The 24,100-nt window shown below is 40.3% G+C and overlaps 1 protein-coding gene across 3 annotated transcripts in view; it reads left to right on the forward strand.

The window, feature by feature from the left end:
• Positions 1–24,100, forward strand: part of COL19A1 (collagen type XIX alpha 1 chain) — a 323,634-nt gene that overhangs the window by 183,720 nt on the left and 115,814 nt on the right. For all 3 annotated transcript variants that reach the window (XM_042848857.2, XM_008178207.4, XM_042848856.2), the window contains exons 16-17: positions 3,741–3,794; positions 22,670–22,723. In XM_042848857.2, coding sequence (XP_042704791.2) covers positions 3,741–3,794; positions 22,670–22,723 — 108 coding nt within the window. The remainder of the gene's footprint in view (positions 1–3,740; positions 3,795–22,669; positions 22,724–24,100) is intronic.

The raw sequence follows: 24,100 nt of genomic DNA on the forward strand, positions 1-24,100 counted from the left end.
TCATACAATTCATTTTTATAAAGTGATGCCACCTTTTTAAGGTTTGGGAGGTAGCAATTTAAACCTCATTACTTTTCTCAATTTTATCACCTGAATTACAGATCATGTTTTAATTCACTTTCTGGAAATGGATAGTTTTCTAAAAACATGACTTGATTCAACACTTACTTCTTAACTAGTCAAAAGGGGAGTTTATCTTGAATAAATAAAAAACCTAAGGCTCCAATCCTGTGACTTGTTATGCACAGCCAGAACCCTTCATTTTGATCTCAACAGTGAGGTTGAATGTGGGCTCAAGGGTCGACCAGGGCACAGTCAGTTATAAGATCAGGGTAAAGTGCCTAAACTTGATTTCAGAGACATGGTGTATTGCTATTTATTGGGTGAGCTTGCAAGACCCTGTACTCAAAGGTGTCGGTCTGTATGTAATGTGATAACTTTTGAACACTGCATGAAATCAATTCCAATATTTCAGGGAACGTTATAGGCATCACTGGCCAGAATCCTATTGATTTGGGGAGCAATTGGAAAATTGAAAGAGGAGGTTGGGAGAGAGTAGAATGTGGGACGCATGGAGTCCCTGCCATTGGTTTAGCACAGCCACAGCTTCAAGCACCTCTGCATTCATCTGTAGGTCAAACTGATTGATTGTGCCCATTAACACCTTACAGAATAACAATACTCAATCTAATCTCTGCCCATGCTCCTGGTAGAGTTTAACATACTGATATGCTGAATGATTTTTCACCCAGACAAATAAGGTTGCAATGGCAGTGTGCTCATAGTCCCTAGCTTTGGAGGAGAATAGGGACACTGGTATGGGGGAAATGGGCAGGCAACATAGTTCCTGGTGGCTCTGATGTGGAGGAAGAGGGTACACAAAACCCTAGCCTGGGGTAGAAAGAGGAATAGGAAAAGCTGACAGACACTGACATGGGAGATAATGGGAACCTGGGAATGGGGGGCAGTCAGAACTCATGTGTGACACAGAGGTCCATTGGTGCCAGCTGGCCAGGGCCGGCTCTAGGCACCAGCAAAGCAAGCAGGTGCTTGGGGCGGCAAATTTGCAGGGGTGCAAGAATCCAGCATGGGAGCTGAGAACCAACAGGGGGCCCTGGGAGCTGTAGTTCCTTGGTTAGCTCCCTGCCTATAGAGCCAGCCCTGGAGCAGGGAAAGAATTACATTTCCCAGCATTCCCTCGGCCACAATTAACAGGAAAGGGATGGGGAAGGAGTGTGGAACTGAAACCTCATGCTGCAGCTTGCTGTGAATGGTAGGGACAGAGCCAGCTCTAGGTTTTTTGCGCCCCCACCCCAGCCCTGGACTCCCCTGCACCCTCGTGTTGCCCCAGGCCTGGACTCTCCCCTGCCCACACCCCCTGCTGCCCCAGCTCTGGCCCCCACCTGCACCCTCCTGCTGCCCCAGCCCTGGGCTCTCCCCCCACCCGCATCTCCTGCCACCCCAGCCCTGGGCTCGTCTCCCCCCCCCCCCCCCCCCCCCACCCGCACCCCCTGCCGCCCCAGCTCTGGCCCCCACCTGCACCTCCTGCCACCCCAGCCCTGGGCTCTCCCCTAAAGAAAGAATTGGGTGGACTAAATGGACAGTGCACCTCTCTGTCTGAAGCCTAGCAAGGGAGGTATGTGGATCCCACTAGAATTTAAAATGAAAAGTAAGGGAGGGGAGGCTCTACTAGACTGGGCAGCTTTAGATACAGTAGCAGGCACATAGGAGGATTTACACTTCTGAGCCATGGAAGCAGAAATTGACTTTTCTTTTCCAGATTTAGCTAATATTCAGAAGGGGAATCCAGCACCTGCCTTCCAGATTTGAACACCCTCAAAATTCAGGAGTGCTCAAGCTCAATTTGGGCAGCTGTTACTTCATTTCTCCCAAATCAAATATACTGATCCACTGTAACTTGCTGTAGAAAAAGTAGAATAAATTGAGCAAGAAATGCTTCCTAGTGGTTATTAGGACTGGAATTGCTATTTTCAACAGCCATTGCTTTTTTTTTTTTTTTTTTTTTAGTTTTAGTTTTATTTGTTTAAAAGGAAGACTGATATTGCATTGGCAAATTCCCCATAGAAACAAAGCATGGAACAAAAGAATAATAAAGGCACCTCAACTTTTCCTCATTTATGTAGGACAGTCTTATAATATGCATCCAGATATCCTTCAATCACACAAGCTGAAAATTGTTCCACTTTACTGCAGTTCTGTAACCATATGGGAACCAATCCTGTCTGTGTTCTGTGCACATCCAAAATTCCTGCTGAATTACCTGCCCTGGGAGCGAGTTACCAGTGATCCAGGGCTGGGGCGGCAGGAGGGTGCAGTTGGGGGTGGGGGGGAAGAGAGAGGGCGCCCAGGGCTGGTGGGGGGGGGGGGGCAGCCAAAATTTTTTTTGCTTGGGGCAGCAAAAAACCTAGAGCCGGCCCTGCAGCTGGCAAAAGGTTCACAATTCCGTGTCAGCAACTCCTAATAAGCCTGACAAACTCTTCACCTAAGACACTGCTTTTACGGTACTTATCCATAAATAGGTCTTGTAAGGTAGCAGATAAAAGCTGGTGTCACACTGGTCATTATTATCATTGTGAAAGTATGTACTAATGATATTTAAAAAGTTGTGTATATCTTGACAATATATCCTGAGCCTCTGTATCAAGTATGAGTCACCTGCAGAGAAAGGTTTTTTTCTCACATCAGGAATGTTTGACCATCTAGCTAACTGGCATATAAATTAAGCATTTAATGTTTCACAATGGGCCTCTGAGTTTGAACTGAATGCTGATAAAGAACACAGACATGTGAAGTCAACATGAAGTCAGCCAGACATTACAGGGGGATGCTTTAGAGGAGCTTGGAGACTAGGGTACATCAAGTGTCATCCTGCAAGGCAAAGTAAAGGCTGGCAGAGCCCTGAGGAGATTGTTTGAATGGCTAACAGATTGAGGGTATCGTGGCGCTGACACCCAGTTTAGCACCAGCAAGTCCTTCTCTACTTGAGGGAGCAGGTTACCACCATGACTCAGAATCCTGGGCACCCTGAGAAAATGTGTCACCATGGTGGAGAGGAGATTGGGGAACCCTGGTATGGAGGGGAAAGGGGCAAATGAAGGGCATGAGGGAAGTGGGAATGGGGATACAATCAGAGCTATTGGTATGTGGGGAAAAATGGGGGACCCTAGTGTGGGAGAAGGGGAAATGGGAGGCACACTGAACTCTTGGCAGAGAGAAGTTGCAGGGAGTCCCTGAAGTAGAGTGGGATGGGAAAGTGGCACCCAGGTAATTCATGGGGGAGGGGAATGGAGGAATGCAAGGAGCCTCTGCTGTGCAGTAAGCTCAGCCTACACAAGCTACAGAGTGTGTGACCCCCTAGTTTAATGAAGCCAGCTAATTTGTATGTGGCATGCTAGCTTTACAAGATATATGGTAGTACAGATACAAAGCATAGTTAAACCTTTTATAACTATATTTAAAACAATACTGCATCAAAACCCAATAATTATTCTGATCCATATGGCACAATATGGTTATGCTGGTATTACGATCATCAATAAAAATTGTTACTTTTTTTTTTAAAACACGTGAACATAATGTAGTCCTGAACATAAGGTGATCTCTATCAGTAATGAACATTTTAAGTTTCCTTTGGTTACAAGTATGGTTTGTTACAGGCTGAATCAAATTAAGCCAAGATCATCTTGAAATGTTACATTCTTGAATGTTTGTATTTTCAGGGTTTGCCAGGGCTAGAAGGTCCTCCAGGTCCACCAGGGAAAGAAGGTCAGAGGGTGAGTAAACTTTGTGAACAACTGGCAAGTGTGTGAACTGACGTTAATGTGTTCTTGCTGAGCACCAATAAAAATAAGACAAAGATAGCAGCTGAGTATGAAGCAGTCTCCTCAAACTGAGCTTTGAAATTTGAGTTTTGTCTTAGTTTGCTTAACAGTTAAAGCTCATTCAATCTTAAATGTTTTAATGACTGGCAGCACAGATGCAGAATTGTAGTTTGCGTAAAGTGCATCTGGTGTAATTTAAACTGGAAAAATAATAAAAATTGATCTCAACTTTCAGTTCTGTTGTAGGAATGGAAGATATCCTAGTGTACACATCATACGTCAGGACGTGATTTTTATGCCAAGTATTATACTGCTCAAAGCTAGGGCCAATGGTCAGGTTTTATTATAGTTTTGATACGTGCATGTCATAGTGGATAATATCTATACAAGGAATGGATAATGGTTAGGAAGAAATAAGAAGCAACCAAGACGTGCTCAAGACTTGAAATGAATCTAGACCCATTTGTGAAATTTTAAAATGTTGAGTTAACTGGGTTTTCTTTTTACTCATTTTCTTGTGCCTCTGCATTTCTTGACTTCCTTTTGTACCAGCAGAAGTAGTAAAATACAAAGACAGATGCTGATCTCATAGTATTTATGAGCCAACTGGAAAGTATTGGAAAATCAATTCTAGACCAAAGTTTGGATAAACATCTGAACTTTAAAAGATATTTATCTCAAAGTCAGATTTCTTAGCAAACAAAACTAGTGTGCCTTTCTGAAGTTTGTTCATTCAGAATTAATTTTGGCCCAGTCCTATAGGGCATAGAGGCACTCATTTTTCAGAGAAGTTAATGGGAATCAAGGTGTCGAATACCTTATATTATTGGGTCTGTAGAGGAGTGCGGACTCACCCAGCAGCGCCTCCTGCTGGTGACTTCCAGGAATTAGCTTGTTCCAGCTCCAGAGCACCCTCTGCAGGCCAGTGTCCCACCCTGGACCCCAGGGCCCTTTTACCTGGGGTGCTGCCCCCTGGCAGTAACCCCTCAGTCTTAGGGCCTCCCCTCACCAGGGAGCCCCCACCTACTATCCCCACTTCACCTCAGTCTTGGCTACTGCCCAGTCTCCCTCTAGCCCCCATTCACTGGGGCAGACTGCAGTATCAGCCACTCATCACAGGCAAAAGGGTTCAGACCTGCTGCCTCTGCCTACCCATGGGCTGTCCCCTGCAACCCAGTACCTAACAGGCCTTACCAGGCCTGCAGCTTTCCTAGGCCAGAGCTCCCCGGCTCCCTTGGCCTTTCCCCAGCCCTGCTCCACTCTAGGTACTTAGTTAAGCACCCTACAGCCAGGCCCTTCTCTCTCTGAACACAGAGAGAGACTACCTCCTTGAGCACCCTGGCTCAAGCCTTTATAGGGCCAGCTAGGCCCTGATTGGGGCGTGGCCCCAGCTGACCCTGCTTCCTCCCAATCAGCCCAGGCATCTTGCCCCTCCACAGCCCTCCTCCAGGACTGTTTTAAACCCCTCAGGGCAGGAGCGGGTAACCACCCTGCTACAGGGTCCTTTGTGTACAACCTTTCATGAAAGGCATAATGCTGATTGCTAAAGATGTGATCTGTAACCTTGACACAAAGGGGTATTTCTTTTCAGGAAAGCAGTCCCATTTACTTCAGTGGAACTATCCACAAGCCTGATCCTGGTACACAGTGATGAGTGTGGGAATGTTCTAACTCTTACTGTTATGCAGTTAAACATGTCAGAAATGGAAAAGGCCTTGCTTGTCCATTTTTTTTACATGCTCTAAATAGGATGTTTTTCTGTGGAGTCTCAGGTCTGCAAAACAGCCAGAATACTAACACTTATTTGTCCCTTATATCCAATAATGTGAAAGGCAGACATTGGTGATTATCTGAAGTTTTAAAATGTAGTTATTTTGTGGTGCTGCTTTTAGGCTAGGACTGTAACATTATGGCCACTGCTAGAAAAATGAATTGTAGGTGTATTCTTTTTGTTAAGCAGGGAAATTTAGTGAGAAGATAGATTTCCCTTAGCCACTTATATTTCATACATAACATTAAGCTGGGGTCTTTTTAGTATACAGACAATACAGTATAAACAGAAGTGCTTCTTCCCCTACTATCACAGCCATGCAGACAAGTGTCTCCAGCCAAACAGCAGCAACAACAGAGGTTTGGACTACACCCTCTCTCATGCGCTTCATATTATTGTACAGTGACTGGCAATTCTTTCTTGCCCTACACCACCCAGTATAATAATAATTAATTAATAATCACGCATCGTCATGGTAGCTTAATTTAAATAAATTAAAAATCTGGAAATGCAGACGTTAAGGTTTTTACAGCCACAATAACTCAGGCCTTACCAACACTGAGATTTTTAGCCACTGTTATAGTTACACTAATGTGGGTGAATCATTGTGGGTGCATGTAGTATTAGATATGGTGTACTGGTATAAATCAGCAGTTGCAAATCTGCGGTCTGCACCAATGCAGCTACACCAGCATAGCTACCTGGATGCTAAAAAAACCAGTGCATAGAAGACTTCAGTCAGGTTGCACATCCTCTATATATGGTATTACATACTGACAAACAAACAAAAACTATGTTAAAAGGATGTTAAGATTGCAAAATCAAATGCTCAAGAGTTACAAAATGATGGAATGAAGGTTGTGCATGCAACCTTACTCCATCTTCTTCCTGCATATGGATTTTTGATGCACTTTTTAATTATTGTGCACAGGAAGGACAAAGCAGTGGTTATTCAATATTTTCTTTTTATTTCATCACTCATTATGTGACCCTGTGCTTCATTTATTACACACCATCGAAACCTTGCACTTAATACAGAATTATTTATTTCCTCATGAGTTTCCTCTGGAGCTCAGAACCATACTATAAGTTCTTGTCTACACTACAGAGTTTTGTTGACAAAAATCAGCTGTTGTCGACAAAACAGTGGAGGTGTACACACTACAATGCTCCTGCTGCCAACAAAACTCTCCTGCTTTTCCAACAAAATAAAACCACCTAGACAAGATGCGTAGAGCTTTTTGCAGCAAAGTTATATCGACAGAGTGTCAGTGTAGACACTGCGCTTGGTTATGTGACTGTAAAATGGCCTCCAGGAGATGTCCCACAATGCCCATTCTGATTGCTGTGGTTTGAATTCCACTGCTCTGCACCCAGGTACACAGGCATTGACCCCACCTCCCTTTAAAGGCCATTTCCTGATTGCTTGGCACGGAGCCCTGACATCACATTTTCCCAGCTGACCATGGTGGCTCCATGCAGCAAACGCTGTCCTGCTTGGAATACATGTGAGTTGTTGGATCTGTGAGGAGAAGAGGCTGGGCAGTCCCAGCTCTGCTCCAGCTGTAGGAACTTTGATACCTATGGACAGATTTCTTGTGGCATCTTGGATAAGGGCTACAAACAGGACATGCATCAGTGTCATGCGAATCTAAAGGAGCTGAGGCTGGTACCAGAAAGCAAGGGAGCAAACCATGGCTCTGGTGCTACACCAAAGTCCTGCTGCTTCTACAAGGAGCTGGACGCCATCCTTGGTAGCGACCCCACCTCCACTGCCAAGAGCCCTGCTGATGCTTCAGTGGGACTGTAGACAGCGGACTCAACCCGGAGGACAAAGTGGTGGATGAGGAAGTCAAGCTGGAGGATGAGATGGGACAGGCAACAGGGTTGTCAGGTGCCATGGCGAGCCAGGACCTCTTCTTGACCCAGGAGTATTCAAGCCAGTCCCAGAAGTCATGATGCAGGAGAGGGAAGCTTTGGTAAGTGATCTTTTTGCGTTGATGCTGCTCGGTTACACGAGGTAGAGCTGTCCTTTGCTTTGTTATACTCTAGAAGTGGGCTAAGACATAGAAATGTATACGACTAGCTGTGTTTGCATCTCCGTCTGCTTCACATTCCCCTATGCAGCTACGCAGAAGGGGCCCTGTGGAAAAGTGTGTTAATGGACACCGAGATTTCACAGAAATCCTCCAGAGATGTCTCTAGGAAATTTTCCTGGAGGTACTTGCCAATTCTCTGGCAAAAGTTCCTTGGCAGAGCTGCTTTGTTCCTTCCCCCATTGTAGGAAACTTTTCCACGGCAATCACTTGTGCAGGGACCAAAGCGGCGCATAGAAATGTAGCATAGGGACCTGGTCTGATGCCACACACATGCAGGAGTCCACCCTTACATCCTTGCTTATTCTGAGGGGTGAGATAGCAGCTTCAATGACCCCATGGAAAATGGTGGCAGAATTTACAATTTTGCCCAGTTGCTTGCAGTGATCCCCTTAGAAAGCCACTTAGACCTTTTGACCCATCTTGAGTGACCCTCCAGCCCTGTCCTGAACTCACCATGTTTGGGTTGTTCGTTGAGCTGTGTGCTTGACAAAAGACAATGAGAAACTGGTTCCTATTTTAAAAGAGGTGTATTTTACTATAATGATCCGATGCTTTGAGTGCACTCAAAATCATGCTTCTGTTTATTGTTTCCTGTGCTTCTGCAGATGTGGCCTTCAGGGGAACCTCCTACAAACCGGTGGAGCACCTCCACCAGATAAGGAAGCAACGAGGAGGAGCAAGAAGGACATGTTTCAAGAGGTGCTCCAGTCCTCAGATGCCGAAAAACAAGAACAACAGGCGTGAAGACAGACTGTAACTGAAAATTATAAAATAGGCAGGACAAGAAGGAGACCTAGGAGCAAATTGTAATGTGCCAGGAACGGATGATAAAAGTGATGCAGGAGAAAACAGAGATGTTGAAGTCCCTAATTACACTTCAAGCAGAACACATGCATGCTTGCCCCCCCGACCCCTGCAGCTGATACAGAACTGCTTGTCATGCCCTCCCCAAACTCCTTCCACACATTCCTTGCATCTTCCCGACCTGTCTCAGTACCTCATTCACTCCACCCCTTCGGACAGCTTCCAAAATGATAGCTGGAGTTGCACACAGCTATGAGAGCCTACATCAGGACGCTGCCCTTCACTGTTATCTCCCTTTACACCTTTTTATGTGTTAATTAGTATTTAATAAAAACAAACTCTCTGAAAGATAATAAATCTTTATTTGTCTGCTACACACAGTGGTTGCTGCTGAAATTAATACACAGTGGCAATTGGAAGATTTGCAGACTACAGGAAGCAATCATCAACATTTTCATGCAAGGCGGCAAGATAACAAAGCATGACAGAATGCTTTACAGAAAGACATATTACCGGTGCTCATTATCAAAATGGTTCCGCAAAACCTGATTCAAATAGCCCCCAGTTTTGCCCCTCTAGTAGCCCTGGTGTTTGGCTGCTCGGAATTAGCTGCCAGGCGATCTGCCTCCATGCGCCACCTCAGGGGAAACTTTTCACCCTTAACCTCACAAACATTATGCAGCACACAGCAGGCTGCTATGACCATGGGAATAATATCCTTAGTTAGGTCTAACCTGCCATAAAGGCAGCGCCAGTGAGCTTTTAATCCAACAAATGCACATTATATAGTCATTCTGCACCTGCTGAGCCTATTGTTGAAGCACTCCTTGCTGCTGTCCAGGATTCCAGTGTAAGGCTTCATGAGCCCGGGGAGTAAGGGGTACGCTGGGTCTCCCAGGATCACTATGGGCCATTCAACACCCCCTCATTGGAATCTTCTGGTCTGGAAAGTAAGTTATCTACACATTTGTAAGTCCAGAGTAACTCCATTAAAATTAATATAGCCACTCCAAATTTGCACCTATGTAATAGAGAACATAATTTGACCTATACACTTGTGTGTGTCTGGAGGAGAAGCTGAGAGACTTAATATAAATATCAAGGCAGTACCGTTAGACAGACAGGCTATACAAAAAGTTTACTAAGAAAAAAATCCACAGAAGAGAGAAGTGAAGGCACCAGGATTCTACTCAGAACAGACCTACAGATATGAGAAAAGTGTTGCCTACAATGTAGAGCAAAGAGGAATAACTTCAAAGGAAAATTATTTTTATCTTTCCAGAAGATTTGAGCTCCTAACTGAAGCATGGAGAAAGGAGCCAACACCAATCAAGAAAGAGTTTATTAATCCAAGTGTGTAGAACTCAATTTTTGTTTCTCACCCCACTGTAAGTAATTTACAAGAACTGTCTCATACATTTTCTGGGACATTGCCTCAGTGCCTTCTTGCTAAATAATGTTCAGCACAGTGTGGCAGAGTCAGCTATAGAAGAATTCAGCACATAAATAAATTATATGCATACTCAGAGAATCAGTATTTGTTGATAGTTCAGGTAAATTGAGCTTTGCAATCTCAGATGATATCAAAAGTTTCACCATGAAAGCAATATCAAATACATGATTCAGTTTATACACAAAATAAATGGATAACAGCAGAATTTAGCTCATAGGGTTTCAGTCTTTGATTTCAGTGAAGTAGATTACCAACAACATTCATTCGTTATTAGCTCCGTAGTTATGATTTCAATAATTACATTATCAAATTCTAACCTTTGAAATAAGTGTTTGTTTGATGTCAGTGGGAAGTGGATGTTCATATAGAAAATCATACTACAATTTTGTCCTTTATTTGTGCCCCAAGCATATTTTTGACCCTTATATACGTTCTTAAAATATGCAAACTGCACGTTTTGTGAAGAAAAGGATAGCTGAATTCTCAATAGTAACTCAGTACAGCAAAACTAGAATTAATAATTGTTATTATTGTCATATATATCATATATAATATTGTGTTATCAAAGTATGCTAGGCATTGCACAGAAACACAATAGAGAGAGTCTCTTCAAATGATGTCATAAACACACAAAAAAGGGGTGGGAGAGGAAGGATGAGAGTGACAGTATCATAGAATCATAGACTTTAAGGTCAGAAGGGACCATTATGATCATCTAGTCTGACCTCCTGCACAACCCCGGCCAGAGAATTTCACCCACTCACTCCTGTAACAAACCCCTAACCCATGGGTCGGCAGGGAAAGCAGCCTGGCGGGCCGGGCCAGTTTATTTACCTGCTGACGTGGCAGGTTCGCCGATTGCGGCCCCCACTCACCGCGGTTCGCCGTCCCGGGCCAATGGGGGCGGTGGGAAGCCGCGGCCAGCACATCCCTCTCTCGCGCCACTTCTCGCCGCCCCCATTGGCCCGGGATGGCGAACCCTAGCAAGTGGGTGCCGCGATTGGCCAAACCTGCTGCGTTAGCAGGTAAATAAACTGGCCCGGCCCGCCAGAGTGCTTACCCTGGCGAGCCGCGTGCCAAACATTGCCGACCCCTGCCCTAACCTATATCTGAGCCACTGAAGTGTTCAAATCATGGTTTAAAGACTTCAAGGTGCAGAGAATCCTCCAGCAAGTGACCCATGCCCCACGCTACAGAGGAAGGCAAAAAAAAAAAAAACCCAGGGCCTCTGCCTATCTGTCTGGGGGGAAATTCCTTCCTGACCCCAAATATGGCGATCAGCTAAACCCTGAGCATGTAGGCAAGACTCATCAGCCAGACACCCAGGAAAGAATTCTCTGTAGTAACTCAGATCCCACCCCATCACAAGCCATTGGGCATATTTACCGCTAATAGTCAAAGATCAATTAATTGCCAAAATTAGGCAATTCCATCATACTATCCCTTCCATAAACTTATCAAGCTTAGTCTTGAAGCCAGATATGTCTTTTGCCTCCACTACTCCCCTTGGCAGACTGTTCCAGAACTTCACTCCTCTGATGTTTAGAAACCTTCATCTAATTTCAAGTCTAAGCTTCCTGATGGCCAGTTTATATCCATTTGTTCTTGTGTCCACACTGGTACTGATCTTAAATAATTTCTCTCCCTCCCTGGTATTTATCCCTCTGATGTATTTATAGAGGGCAATCATATTTCCCCTCAGCCTTCTTTTGGTTAGGTTAAACAAGCCGAGCTCTTTGAGTCTCCCTTCATAAGACAGGTTTTCCGTTCCTCGGATCATCCTAGTAGCCCTTCTCTGTACCTGTTCCAGTTTGAATTCATCCTTCTTAAACATGGGAGACCAAAACTGCACACAGTATTCCAGATGAGGTCTCACCAGTGCCTTGTATAATGGTACTAATACCTCCTTATCTCTACTAGAAATACCTCACCTGATGCATCCCAAAACCGCATTAGCTTTTTTCACGGCCATATCAAATTGGCGACTCATAGTCATCCTGTGATCAACCAACACTCCGAGGTCCTTCTTCTTCTCTGTTACTTCCAACTGATGCGTCCCCAACTTATAAACAAAATTCTTGTGATTACTCCCTAAATGCATGACCTTGCACTTTTCACTATTAAATTTCATCCTATTACTTTTACTCCAGTTTACAAGGTCATCCAGATCTTCCTGTATGATATCCCAGTCCTTCTCTGTATTGACAATACCTCCCAGCTTTGTGTCATCCGCAAACTTTATTAGCACATTCCCACTTTTTGTGCCAAGGTCAGTAATAAAAAGATTAAATAAGATTGGTCCCAAAACCGATCCCTGAGGAACTCCACTAGTAACGTCCCTCTAACCTGACAGTTCACCTTTCAGTACGACCCATTGTAGTCTCTCCTTTAACTGGTTCCTTATCCACCATTCAATTTTCATATTGATCCCCAACTTTTCTAATTTAGCTAATAATTCCCCATGTGGAACCGTATGAAATGCCTTACTGAAATATCATGTGGTTCTGCAGGAAAGCATTTACACCTATTTATGGTTTATTAAATTAGGTGGATGTTTTTGTGGATTTTTAAAATTCCCTTTCGGTGATACAGGAGAAATTAGAGTTTTTTTGGAGGGATTAGAATGAAGTGTGGGGAATAGTTTGAAATACAGATTTTGGAAACGTTCTTTGCATAGGGCAAAATGTAGAAAAAGAAAATAGGAGGGCATCACTAAAGGAGCAGAAAGATTTTAGAGGTCCAATCCTAAACGATACTGAGCATTGCCTGCCATTGAAATCAGTAAGAGTTTCAGGTGGTGAGCACCTTCCAGGAATTGGACTGAGAAGAGCACATGCTGTGGGGCCAAGTTTCCAATTGTGTTACAAACTTGAGGCACAGACCATGCTTGCTGAATAGCTCCTTTTGTTGTGCAAATCTTCTGAGTGAACTTACACTCAATTTTACAAACCTGGGCTACTATATTTTTTCATTTAGTTTTGACACACTGTAGTTCAACTTGCTGATCTTAACCAGTATTTCTTCTAATTGTTTTTCCTATGAGAAGAATGAATTACTGCCAGAATTCAAGTTAAAAACCTATGAGCCTAGTTTCTCATTCCATTTGCTCCTTCATTCACATATTTTCTTTCAACCGTTTATTAACTAATTTCTCTCCTCATTTATATCATACCCATCATTTATCACTTTCTTTCCAAGACATACATTCTCTCCCTTTCGCTTTCGCTCCCTCTCTCTCACTCTTCTTCTCCCCGGTACCCCACATTATCCTATTCCTCACTTTCATTGTACAATGTATAATGGAGATATCTCTCATTATATATACATATAATATATTTAATTCCCTTCCAGTCCATAAAGTCAACTAAAAAGGCATGTGATACCATGGTGAATGGCACAGTAGAAACAGATTGTAAAGGGGTTAAAGCAAGGGTAAGAAAAGCCTTTGGGGAAATAAGCAGTATTCAGCACTAATTGCTATTTTTCTTTGTCATCTTCATCACTGAAAAACAGGATTTCTTTTTGCAAAGCTCTTTACTTACCAGTGACTTATCTGATTTAATTTATTTTTGTTCTGAAAACTATTCAACCAAAATTGCATACTAAACTCCAGGGAAGCATGTTATCATTGGTATAAAGCAAATGATGCCAGTATACCATCTTCCCCCAAACAAACTGTTTTTAATGTTTATTGCTATTGACAATCTTCACATGTTTATATGTTGGTTCACATCCTTTAACTTCTGTCATTTATTTTCTAGAATTGTATGAAATGTCTGAAAGATGCTAATTGAATATGCTTATAAAAAAATCCAACTCAACATGCTAAGAGAGGTGCTTCTAGTAGTCAACAGAACTTTATCACCTAAAAAAAAAGTTACCCAGCCTTAGTGTGTAAATTGTTATATAGTATCAGCTACCTACTTTTATTACATTTTTTGGTACCTGATGATTTGAACATGATGAATTTCTTTGAGTATGCAGAGGTTGCCATAGAAACTAAATCTCGAAGTAAAAAAAGTGAAGATACGAAGCATTACTAATTCTGAAGAAATTATGCTACTAATTATGAAATGAAAAGAAATGCACAGTTCCATTTATTTTTGAGAAGCATGTAATTTAAGCATGTCTAATGTAGTTTTGTAAGAAAGCCTCTAGTGTGGACATACAGTAGACAATAAATCAAACCAAGGAACAAAAAGCTGAAATCATCACAGTGTTTTTGCAAGAACAAGTTCTTCATTTTTCTAAAAACTCATAACATACTTAATTGTATTCCCCAAATTTAGCCTCCTTATCCCTCTTTAATACTTGTACTCAATTTTAAATATAACGACCATGTAATGGATTTCCTTGCTCAAAACAAGCAGTATATTTTCTTTCTTTCTTTGTCATATCATTTTCAATAATCAGGGATATTTTTTAGAACAAATTACAAAAAATAAATAATAAAAAAGTTCCATGAACTTTTTTCAAATCCTGCAGACAATTATTGCTTTCTGGTTTATATTTTTTAAGTAACTTACAATTTCTAAAAACAGTAGGGAGAGGTTTCTCTTAGAAAAGCAATACTGGATGACTTTCTCTACACTCAGATTTTATTTTGGGATATCAGGACAGATAATAATGAGGAGATACTGTCATTCCGGGGTCCCAAGTTGGGCATGTATTATATTCTGAGCTGTACTTTTATAATAATTTTCGCTTTCCTAACAGAGTCAAGTTCCCCTACAGCTTTAATATACAATTTTTTATTGTATACCTTTCCCTCACCTTCCATGTGTTGCTTCCTGTGTGTTCGTACAGTGCCTAGCACAAGGGGGGCCATTCTGTTTGGGTTCTGGGCATTACTGTTGTATAAATAAAAAATAATTCTAATAATTGTATAGGGTAGGTCTCAATTCCAGCCTGAGCGAAGTGGCAGCAGGCCTCGCTGGTGCTTTTTGAGTCTCGGTGCTGCAGAGCTGGGAGGAGCAAGCAGGCTGCTTGAAGGTAAATGGAGTGGCTTTTTGGGGTGTGGAATTATTCTGTTGTGATATCAAGTAAGAGAGAGGTAATTCTTGTGTATCAAGCAAAACTCTTCCTTCACATTTTTCCTTAAGATGTATTTCTCTTTTGAAGCCTTTCTTCACTGACCTCTCTAGAACTTGAAGTTGTTTTACAGTGGACAACAGCTCCAGTATTCTAACTTTAAGCAGGAAATCAAACATGTGTCTCATTTTTGGCAACCTGTCTCTTCCACCGTACGTTGGTAAGAACTCCATGTATCTTTTCTCCTTCTGTGGCCTACTGTCCTGCCTACTGATAGAGCAGGAGGATCAACCACTCCATTTACCTTCAATCTTTGCTTCACTCCTCCTTTGCCCTCCTGCTGCTTTGCATGTCAGCACAGTTGCTCTGAGATGTGAGTTAGTATTGAGAGGAGAAACTGGAGCAGAGGTAAAGATTAGTAATGTTGCCACAATATACATGCATGAGAGACATGGAATAGAGACAGATTCTCCATGATGAGGAAAAGAGGATGAGGGAAAAAATCTCAAATGGACGGAGAAAGAGAGTGAGAACTTGAAAGCAAAAACTTTAAAAGATGGGGTCAGATGCCTTAGAGGAGAAAAGGAGAGGAATGATTCAGAACTGAAGGGGAGGAGAAATAGAGAAGTTTGCAGGGGGAGAAAATTGAAGCACCTGAAGACACTAAAGGGGGAGCAGGCCTGTCATCTTTTCCCATCCTGAAAACACTGGAAAAGGGAGCGGGCCTTTCTGCCTTCCTCTGGAGACTTCAAGGATACAAGAAATGAGGAGGCACCAAGGTTTGTTAGGGAGAGAGGTTAATTTGAAAGGCTTCAGAGAGGTGACATTCCAAAGGTTAAGATGAGCATCCCAACTTGCCTGAAGGCTCCAACTGAAATTGGGGTACCATCATGCTAGGTTCTGTCCATACACTAATAGGAGACAGTCCTTTCCCTGAAGAGCTTACAATTTAAATCACATACAAAAAAACTAGGAAATACAATTAAAATTGATTGTGTAGACTCCATTCAACGCCTTGGTGTATATGCATTGTAATAATCTTATCCATCATCACAGAAAAGAACATCTGTTTTCTTTTTGTAACCCTCTGTCTCATTCACTGTCCCTCCTGTACACTCAATGAGGAAGCAGTCCTGTAGAATACATAGTACATAATTGTGTAACAAGGACTGTATCAATAATGCATATGTGCAAAGGGGCTGAATTTAGGTTGCACAAGCAGCCTTAATTCAGCCAGTTCCTAGCTTCTGAATGCTTGACTTTGCTACCTGAATATTCTTTTAAAGTAGTTTTGTTAATGTAATTTCTAGTTGTATTAGAAAACAAATTGAAAGAACAAACATTCTGTCCTATGGAAGCTCATTGATCCCTCCCCCATGTGGTTCTCCCACAGGCCTGATGTAAATATTGAATTGCATTGGGCCTAGTGCCGATCCTTCTGGAATACCACTAGAAAACTAGAAAACCGGGTGACTGGGCATCGAAGTGGCAGATGTACTTCAGTGTCGAGAAGTGCAAAGTGATGCACATTGGAAAACATAATCCCAACTATACATAGAAAAATTAGCTGATATCACTCAAGAAAGAGATCTTGGAGTCTTCGTGGATAGTTCTCTGAAAACATCTGCTCACTGTGGTGCAGCAATTAAAAAAGCTAACAGAATGTCAGGAACCATTAGGAAAGGGTTAGATAATAAAATAGAAAATATAATGCCACTATATAAATCTGTGTTATGTCCACCCTTTGAATACTGCATGGAGTTTTGGTTGCCCCATCTCAAAAAAGATGTATTAGAATTTGGAAAGGTGCAGAGAAGAGCAACAAAAATGATTAAGGGGGTGGAACAGCTTCCATTTAAGGAGAGATTAAAAAGACTGGGATTGTGCATTTTAGAAAAGAGATGACTAAGGGGGGATATGACAGAAGTCTAAAAATCATGAATGGTATGTAGAACGTGAATAGGGAAATGCTATTTACCCCTTCACATAACTCATGAACCAGGGGTCACCCAACGAAATTAATAGGCAACATTTTTTTTAAAACAAACAAAAGAAAGTACTACTTCACACAGTTCAGTTAACCTGTGAAACTCATTGCTATGGGATGTGAAGGCAAAAGGTATAAATGAGTTCAAAAAATAATTAGATAAATTCATAGAGAATAGGTTCATCATTGGGTATAAGGCAAGGTGGTCAGGGATCCAACCTCATGCTTTGGGTGTCCCCAAAGCTCCAACTGCCAGAAGCATAAGGCACTGGCCACTGTCAAAGACAGGATACTGGGCTAGATGGACCATTGGTCTGATGCAGTATGGTCATTCTTATCCTCTTATATGTTGAATTTGGCCTTACAAGCAATCTCTTTCTAAAAAATTGTATACTTACAAAGGTTTTTTTTCAAGGTGTCTTACTTTAGCTAGGTCAGCCACTTGACATATTGCTCATTAATCATATATATTAGCTAGAGTAGTTGAGTCTTTAAAACCCAACTGCCTACTCTCTCCATAGGGACTAGTTCTTGTTTTCAAAATGTGATGACATATGCTTTAAGACGCTGCTAATTAGCCCTTTCCCTTGAAAATTCATCCTGACATGTTTCAAGTACATTTTCCCCCTCATACTTCAGTATGGGATCATTAAATTATTAATTCCCTTTCATAAACCTTGTAGGATTCCCTGCATAATGCTACTTGTTTATATCTTAAAATATTTAATAATCCTGCAGCGTATTCTAGACACTAACGTTACTTGTATTTCTCATGAAGAATTCTGTTCTTAAAGTTGAATAGATTATATTATGATACAGTAGAGAGCTACAGTTGAGATTAATGTTTTTAGTATTTATTAGTATTGCAGTAGTGCCTAACGGCCCCAGTCAGAATTGGACCCTAGTCATGTTGGGCACTGTACAAACACATGAAAAGACACGCACCATCTCTGCTCTGAAGAGTTTACATTCTGATTTAAGACAAAACTTGACAGCTTTGATAAACTAGAGGAACAAGTACAATAAGTTCACAAGGGTACATTCTCTTGCTGTGTGCACAACCTGAGCGTTCTGAAGCATATAATATGTTGGTTGGTTGGTTTTTTGGTGTGTTTTTTTCTTTTGCCTGTGACCTACCAATCACTAGTTGGCTGACTAATTGGCGACAAAAGTGGGTCTTCAGTAAGAGAAGAAAGCAAAATGTAAAAATTCCAGGGAAGGCATTCCATGAATAAAGGGAGGTATGGACGTAAACTTTACATAGTTACTTCATAGATAACGTTCACTACATTGATTACTAACAAAAATATGTGCCAGTACCAACAACATGCCAGCAAAAATTTCAGTTACAATTCTTTGTGAATTATTTTATATTATTTAATGGAGATTGATCTGGATAGTGGTATATAGTCAGTTAGTATCATGCCTTCCTTTCTTCTAATTTAGCTTACAGAATATTGGATATTTCGTTTTAGTTAGGAACAGCAAGTTTATGGTGATTTTTCTTAATTTCTCATATGAGCAGTTCCATAATCCAGTTATTAACACTCTTGTGAATGTAACTACTCGGTGAAAATTGTGAATTTCACTCTAAATGTAACATTTGCTAGATAACGATGGGTATATGGAGTGCTGTGCTAAGCAACTTTTTATTGTGAGCCCAGATATAGTGTGGTGCCCCCATGCAGGGAAGTTAGGGGGCAAAAAGCAACCTTTTACTCCCTTGTGCCAACAATCTGCATTGTGACCAGCACTGCAGAGAGGAGATAAGCTTCCCTATGGCTGCTAATTCCTTCTTCCATGTGGGTAGGTGAGGAGTGGATAGGGTCTTGGCACTCCCACCCACGCAGTAAGCAAGATAGCACACAAGGGGGTCTTTGCTTCTCCCTTCTGGAATGAAAGAGGGACTAGGAAGCAGATTATGATTGAGTCACAATCTGTTTCTGGTCTGATCCTGGGGAAAAGACTTACCCCAGGGCCTGGGGGAAAGCTTGTAATTTATTTGGAAAAAGAGCTCTTTTATTGATTTAAGATAATCTTTTTATAATTATTCTTTTCCCCCAAACATTGAAATCATTTTCCATTCAGTACAATTTTTTCTTGCTTAGGCTTTCAGATGGTCATAGAAGGATTTAAACAACAATTATAGATCAATTATAACAGTATAACAGTTTTAAGAAAAGTCTTGTATCTGTTGGGGAGGCAGGGGAGACTGATTTTTATGCCCCCAGGAATGGCTACTTCTTCATTTCAGAAATAAATTCTGAAAGTATTTTTGTAAAGCAGTGGTGTGCGTACATTATGAGTGACTTAATATTATTGCTTTCTTTTAATGGTCTTAATGTCTTAAAGGCTCTCTATGTTTATAGTTCTTCTGAGCTGAGAGTAGTGATAAAATTCATTGTTTTTATTGCACATTGTTTATTAAAAAAAACAACCCAATTTGATTAAAATTTTTCACGTTAATGAACATGTGTGTTCACTTTTATGAACTCTGTAAAGAAAACTAATTAAAAAAAAATCAGTTATAAAAGGAAATAGAAAAAAATGAATTTTTGGAAACAAGCACTTGACAAATGTAAACTTTGCATTCCTAGAATATTTCCCCTGGTATTATTATTTTCATCTCCTTCCAGTCCTTTAACGTTGAGTGTACTGCAGATGTTCTTGTAGCCATATAGTCTCTTGTACACTTGACATAAACCATTGTCTGTTAAACTAATTGTAGAATATAGAGTAGGAGAAAGTATACTTTTGGTCTCAATGGGCAGTGACTAATGAATGGCAAAGTAAAAACAGAACCAAAAAAACTGTTTCTCTTTCTGATTTTTTCATGTAAATGATTTCAAAAAGGTTTGCCACCCGCTCATGTTTTAATTTTGCAACATCCATCATAAATTATATTTCAGTTCATATGTAAAAAAAAGAAACATTTAGCTCCCAGAATATTCTGTTTTTTCCTATGTAATTAACACTCCATTCACAGTTGTGTATGTCAATCAAAACCCTGCCTTCTTTCCTTTAACACTTCCTTGATACTTTGTTTAGACTGTTCTAAGTGTCATCCTCAATACACCCTAAATACATACAAACAGGAACAGGGCCATGCTTAAAGAAGTTGACAGTATGTTGGTCCTAATAACTCAGAGGAGCTATTTAAAAAGATGATCCATTATATAGTTATTTTGTATTTAGGCCATCATATTTCTGTCTATATTCTTTGGGGATACAGATGATTACTGTTTTTCAAATAAAGCTGGTAAACATTAGCTTATATTTACAGTTGTAAAGTACAGATAAGCCCAAACAAAACCACAGATCTCTACACCCCTGAACTTTCAGGAAATTTGGAACCAGATTGGAACCTAGTCCTTAACCTTTTGAAATTTTAGGAAAGTTTTAGATCTGGACCCAAATCCAAATGCTACTTCTCAGGCCCATCTCTATATATCATTTATCATGTATTTAAATAATCTATTCAGTTATGTGATATTCTAGCAATGTCAATTTGTGACACTCATTCAGAGTCTATAAGGATTTTCATTTTGAAAATTTTTGAACGTTTTTGGAATAATGTTCCTATTTTGCTCCTGCAAAAAAACACATTTGTATGTACACATGCAAAATGGCATGCACAAATAAAATATTTTCTGGCTAAATCAGGTACTTGCAAATAAATTGGAAGTTGTTAACTTCTACCTTTTTGCATGTATATTTACACCGTATCCAGGGGCAAAAGTGGGTTTTATAGCCACAAATGTGTGTATTTTTGCCATAGCAACTTGACATTAGTTGTCAGCAGTTATTGTGTCTAAAAAATACTACAAATTTAAATTTTACAATCAAGATTTAAGCTTGTAAGTTATTTCATTTTTAGCCTGTTTGTCAAAAACAGAATTACTGCATTTGCTCACTCAGAGCCTGCCCTCTGTCTATTGAAGTTAGTAGAAATACACCCATTGACTTGGATCAGGCCTTAGTTAGGCATTTGTGTGATTGTCATTTACAGGCAGAAATGCATGTTTTATACACAGAGGTAGTAACTGCATAAACAGGGAGCATTTTTGCAAATCAAGTGCTGTATCCCTTCTCACTCCTCACCCTCCAAAAATCGACATCGCCTTTGTAAGAGACAGGAATGCATGCACTCTAAAAAACTTCTGTTTGGTTAACTTCTTCCTCAATTTCTCCTATGCATCCCCATTGATTTTGAGGCAACATTTGGCTAAATTATTGCTGGTGTATGTACAGAATGCAAGGAAAGGCATTGGTGGCCTTAGTTTTTGAACTCCTGTGAATTAAATAATAATTCTGAGCCTTTTTTTACCTTCATTTATGTCTGCAGTAACCTTGCTGAAGTCACTGAAAGGTGGATGTATATCAGAAAGCAGCATATGGTTCTTTGTGTTTGAGAATAAAAAGTTACCAATAATAAGAACATATCATAGACTAATTGGGTTTTGTATAAAAAATGGGTGAAATATTGAGGTTAGCTAGTGTCTATTGCAAATAGAAAAAAAATTCACTGTTAAGTTTTGATATTATGGATAAATATTATTGAAATTCATACTGGTCTTAATACTCATTCACAGCTTACACTGCAATGGCTCCAGCTCATAAATGTGTACTGAGAAAAATGCTTGAAACACAACTAAACTCTTTCCATATAAAGGATCAATAATACAAAATCTACACTATTGCCATTCCACATTCATAGCATAAATCTTAATGGTTCTAAAGGAGTTTAGAATAACACATCAAAGTGAGATTAATCTTAATGGGTCATTGACATGATTTCAGTTTCAACCACAACACTATTAGCTTGTTAGTAACATAGGACTATGGGGGAAGAAACCCCAAGGAATCAAACCTCAAAAATAGCTCTAATTAAATGTTATCAGTTTGACTTAAATCAACAAAGATTTTCCTCTCAATCAGCCATAAAGAAACCTTTGATTATAAGCTAAGTAATGGTGTGTTAGCCTAACAATTCAAGACCATATGTGAAATACATAAACTTTGAAATGATACCAGTAGACGTATGACTGGTCAAAGATTTTAGTCCACTCTCTTCCGGTCTTGGATTCCTGTATAACTGCTTAGCTCTTGAAATTGAGGTTTAGCTGTTTGTGAATCTGAGTAGGTGACAAATGACTTAAGTAATGGAGATCAATAAGTAAGACACACATATTTCAGTTCACTAGTGACACAGCTGAAAATCAGCTTTGAGAAATAGGGTGCTGGGTATATGTTAAATTGGTTATGTTCAACCTGTACAATTATTATATTGTTTATGGTGACAGCTGCATTATAGTTTTACATCCCAGACCATTGAACGATCAAATAAAATGTAATTTATTTGGACATTGTCAAGATGATGGGTTTGTTATATGTTACTTCCCTATCAATATGCTTTCACTCTTGAAACCTAGCTGGAAAAATGTGCCAGTAAAAATTATTGTGATGCAAATACATTATTTCCCATAGTTATTAAGAACTTTTCTAAGGCAATAAGTTCTTATCGATGCTGCAATAAATGGTAAAAAGTATTTCCACTTTGGATAGCTTTTGATCTTTTTGTTAATAAACAGTACAATCTTGCTTTTACAGATTATTTTATTCCAAATCAATCCTCAGATGTAATATTTATGAATGTCTGGGTTTTGTTGTTGTTGTTTCCAGGGAAGGCGAGGTAAACCGGGACTCCCTGGTAAACCAGGATCACCAGGACCTCCGGTGAGTAACCAGCAAGGAAAATGGGAAATTCTCACTTCAGTCAAGAACTGCTGTATACTTTGTTAGCATTTTTGTAGCAGCTTACCTGAGGATAGCTTTAAATGAACACAATGGATCTTTGTTCTCTCTGCAATATCAGGCAGTTACAACTTCCAATCTTTCGATAGAACAAAGGTAAAGAATTGGATCTCAAATAAGAGAGGCTACAAAGCTCAGTGCAGTAGGGAAAAAACAAGATCCCAAACTGCTGTCTAACAGTTCAGAGAGGGGCTGGCTGAAAATGCTAACTATGGATATTGTGCATTCATTCAGTTTACCAAATGTATGATGCTGTATTTAAGATCTGATCATTTCTTTCTCAGAGGGATAATTTGAAAGATGAAGGACTGTGTGATGAGCTTGCCAACTGAATGGTGTAGAGGATTATACCCAATACTGGATTGAGCACTCAACTGTAGATCAAATGAGTTTACAGAAGAATTAAAAAGATTAAGAAATACAAAACTATATGAAAGGGTTTATAATATGCAGCACTAAAGGTTTTAGCTCACATCTGAGAGTTTGGGTCTTAATAAAGATACATTATTTGGAATTTGAGCTCAGGCTTGGATTTGGCTTGCTTCAGGGCTTCTCTGGGCAGTAACGAATGTGATCTTTGAGAGAATAAGATTTGATAAGAGTTGTGACATTATATACTATTTACTATATTGTAAAAATGCCATCACACACAAATGCATGAAAAGTGTTAAGAGCTAGGTGTGTAGTTCTTAATAAGGTAAACTTATAGTCAACGAGTTGAAAGGTTCTTTTCTTAAAGTGTATTTGTCTTGTGAAACTCACTGTCTGCAAGCAGTTCTTCAACTGTTTCACTCTGTGGATCACTCTATAAAATATAAATCCACCATTGGACGACTGCCTCTTGCCCTACTGCACAGTTTTCATAATGTTCCATTCTGTGACTCATCAGGAAGGACTCTGTGAACAAAAGTTTACATCTGAGCCATAGTTTGAGAATCCCTGGTCTATACTAATGGTTAGGATTAAACAAAAGTGTTGTTGTTATCATCAAATTTTTGTGCTGGTTGAACATTAGTAATATTCCCAGTTTCAAATCACATTTTGACAGTTTTCAGCCTTCACTGGAATAAGTGATATCCATCAATCCATATTTCAGAATCCTTCTTTCTAGAAATGATGTTGCTGGACATAGTGAAGGGAAGCTGTCAGTGGTAGGTGAGTAAATTGGAATAGATGGTTCCTGCACTTATCTAAGAAGAAACAAAAGATCGCACATTCTGGCACTGCCAATTTCTTTAATTTTTTCTAACAAAATATTTTCAGAAAGAAAAAACAGATGGTGGTGTTCATTCATTGTGT

This window comes from Chrysemys picta, chromosome 3, assembly GCF_011386835.1.
Source record: "Chrysemys picta bellii isolate R12L10 chromosome 3, ASM1138683v2, whole genome shotgun sequence".
NCBI classification, from domain to species: domain Eukaryota; kingdom Metazoa; phylum Chordata; order Testudines; family Emydidae; genus Chrysemys; species Chrysemys picta.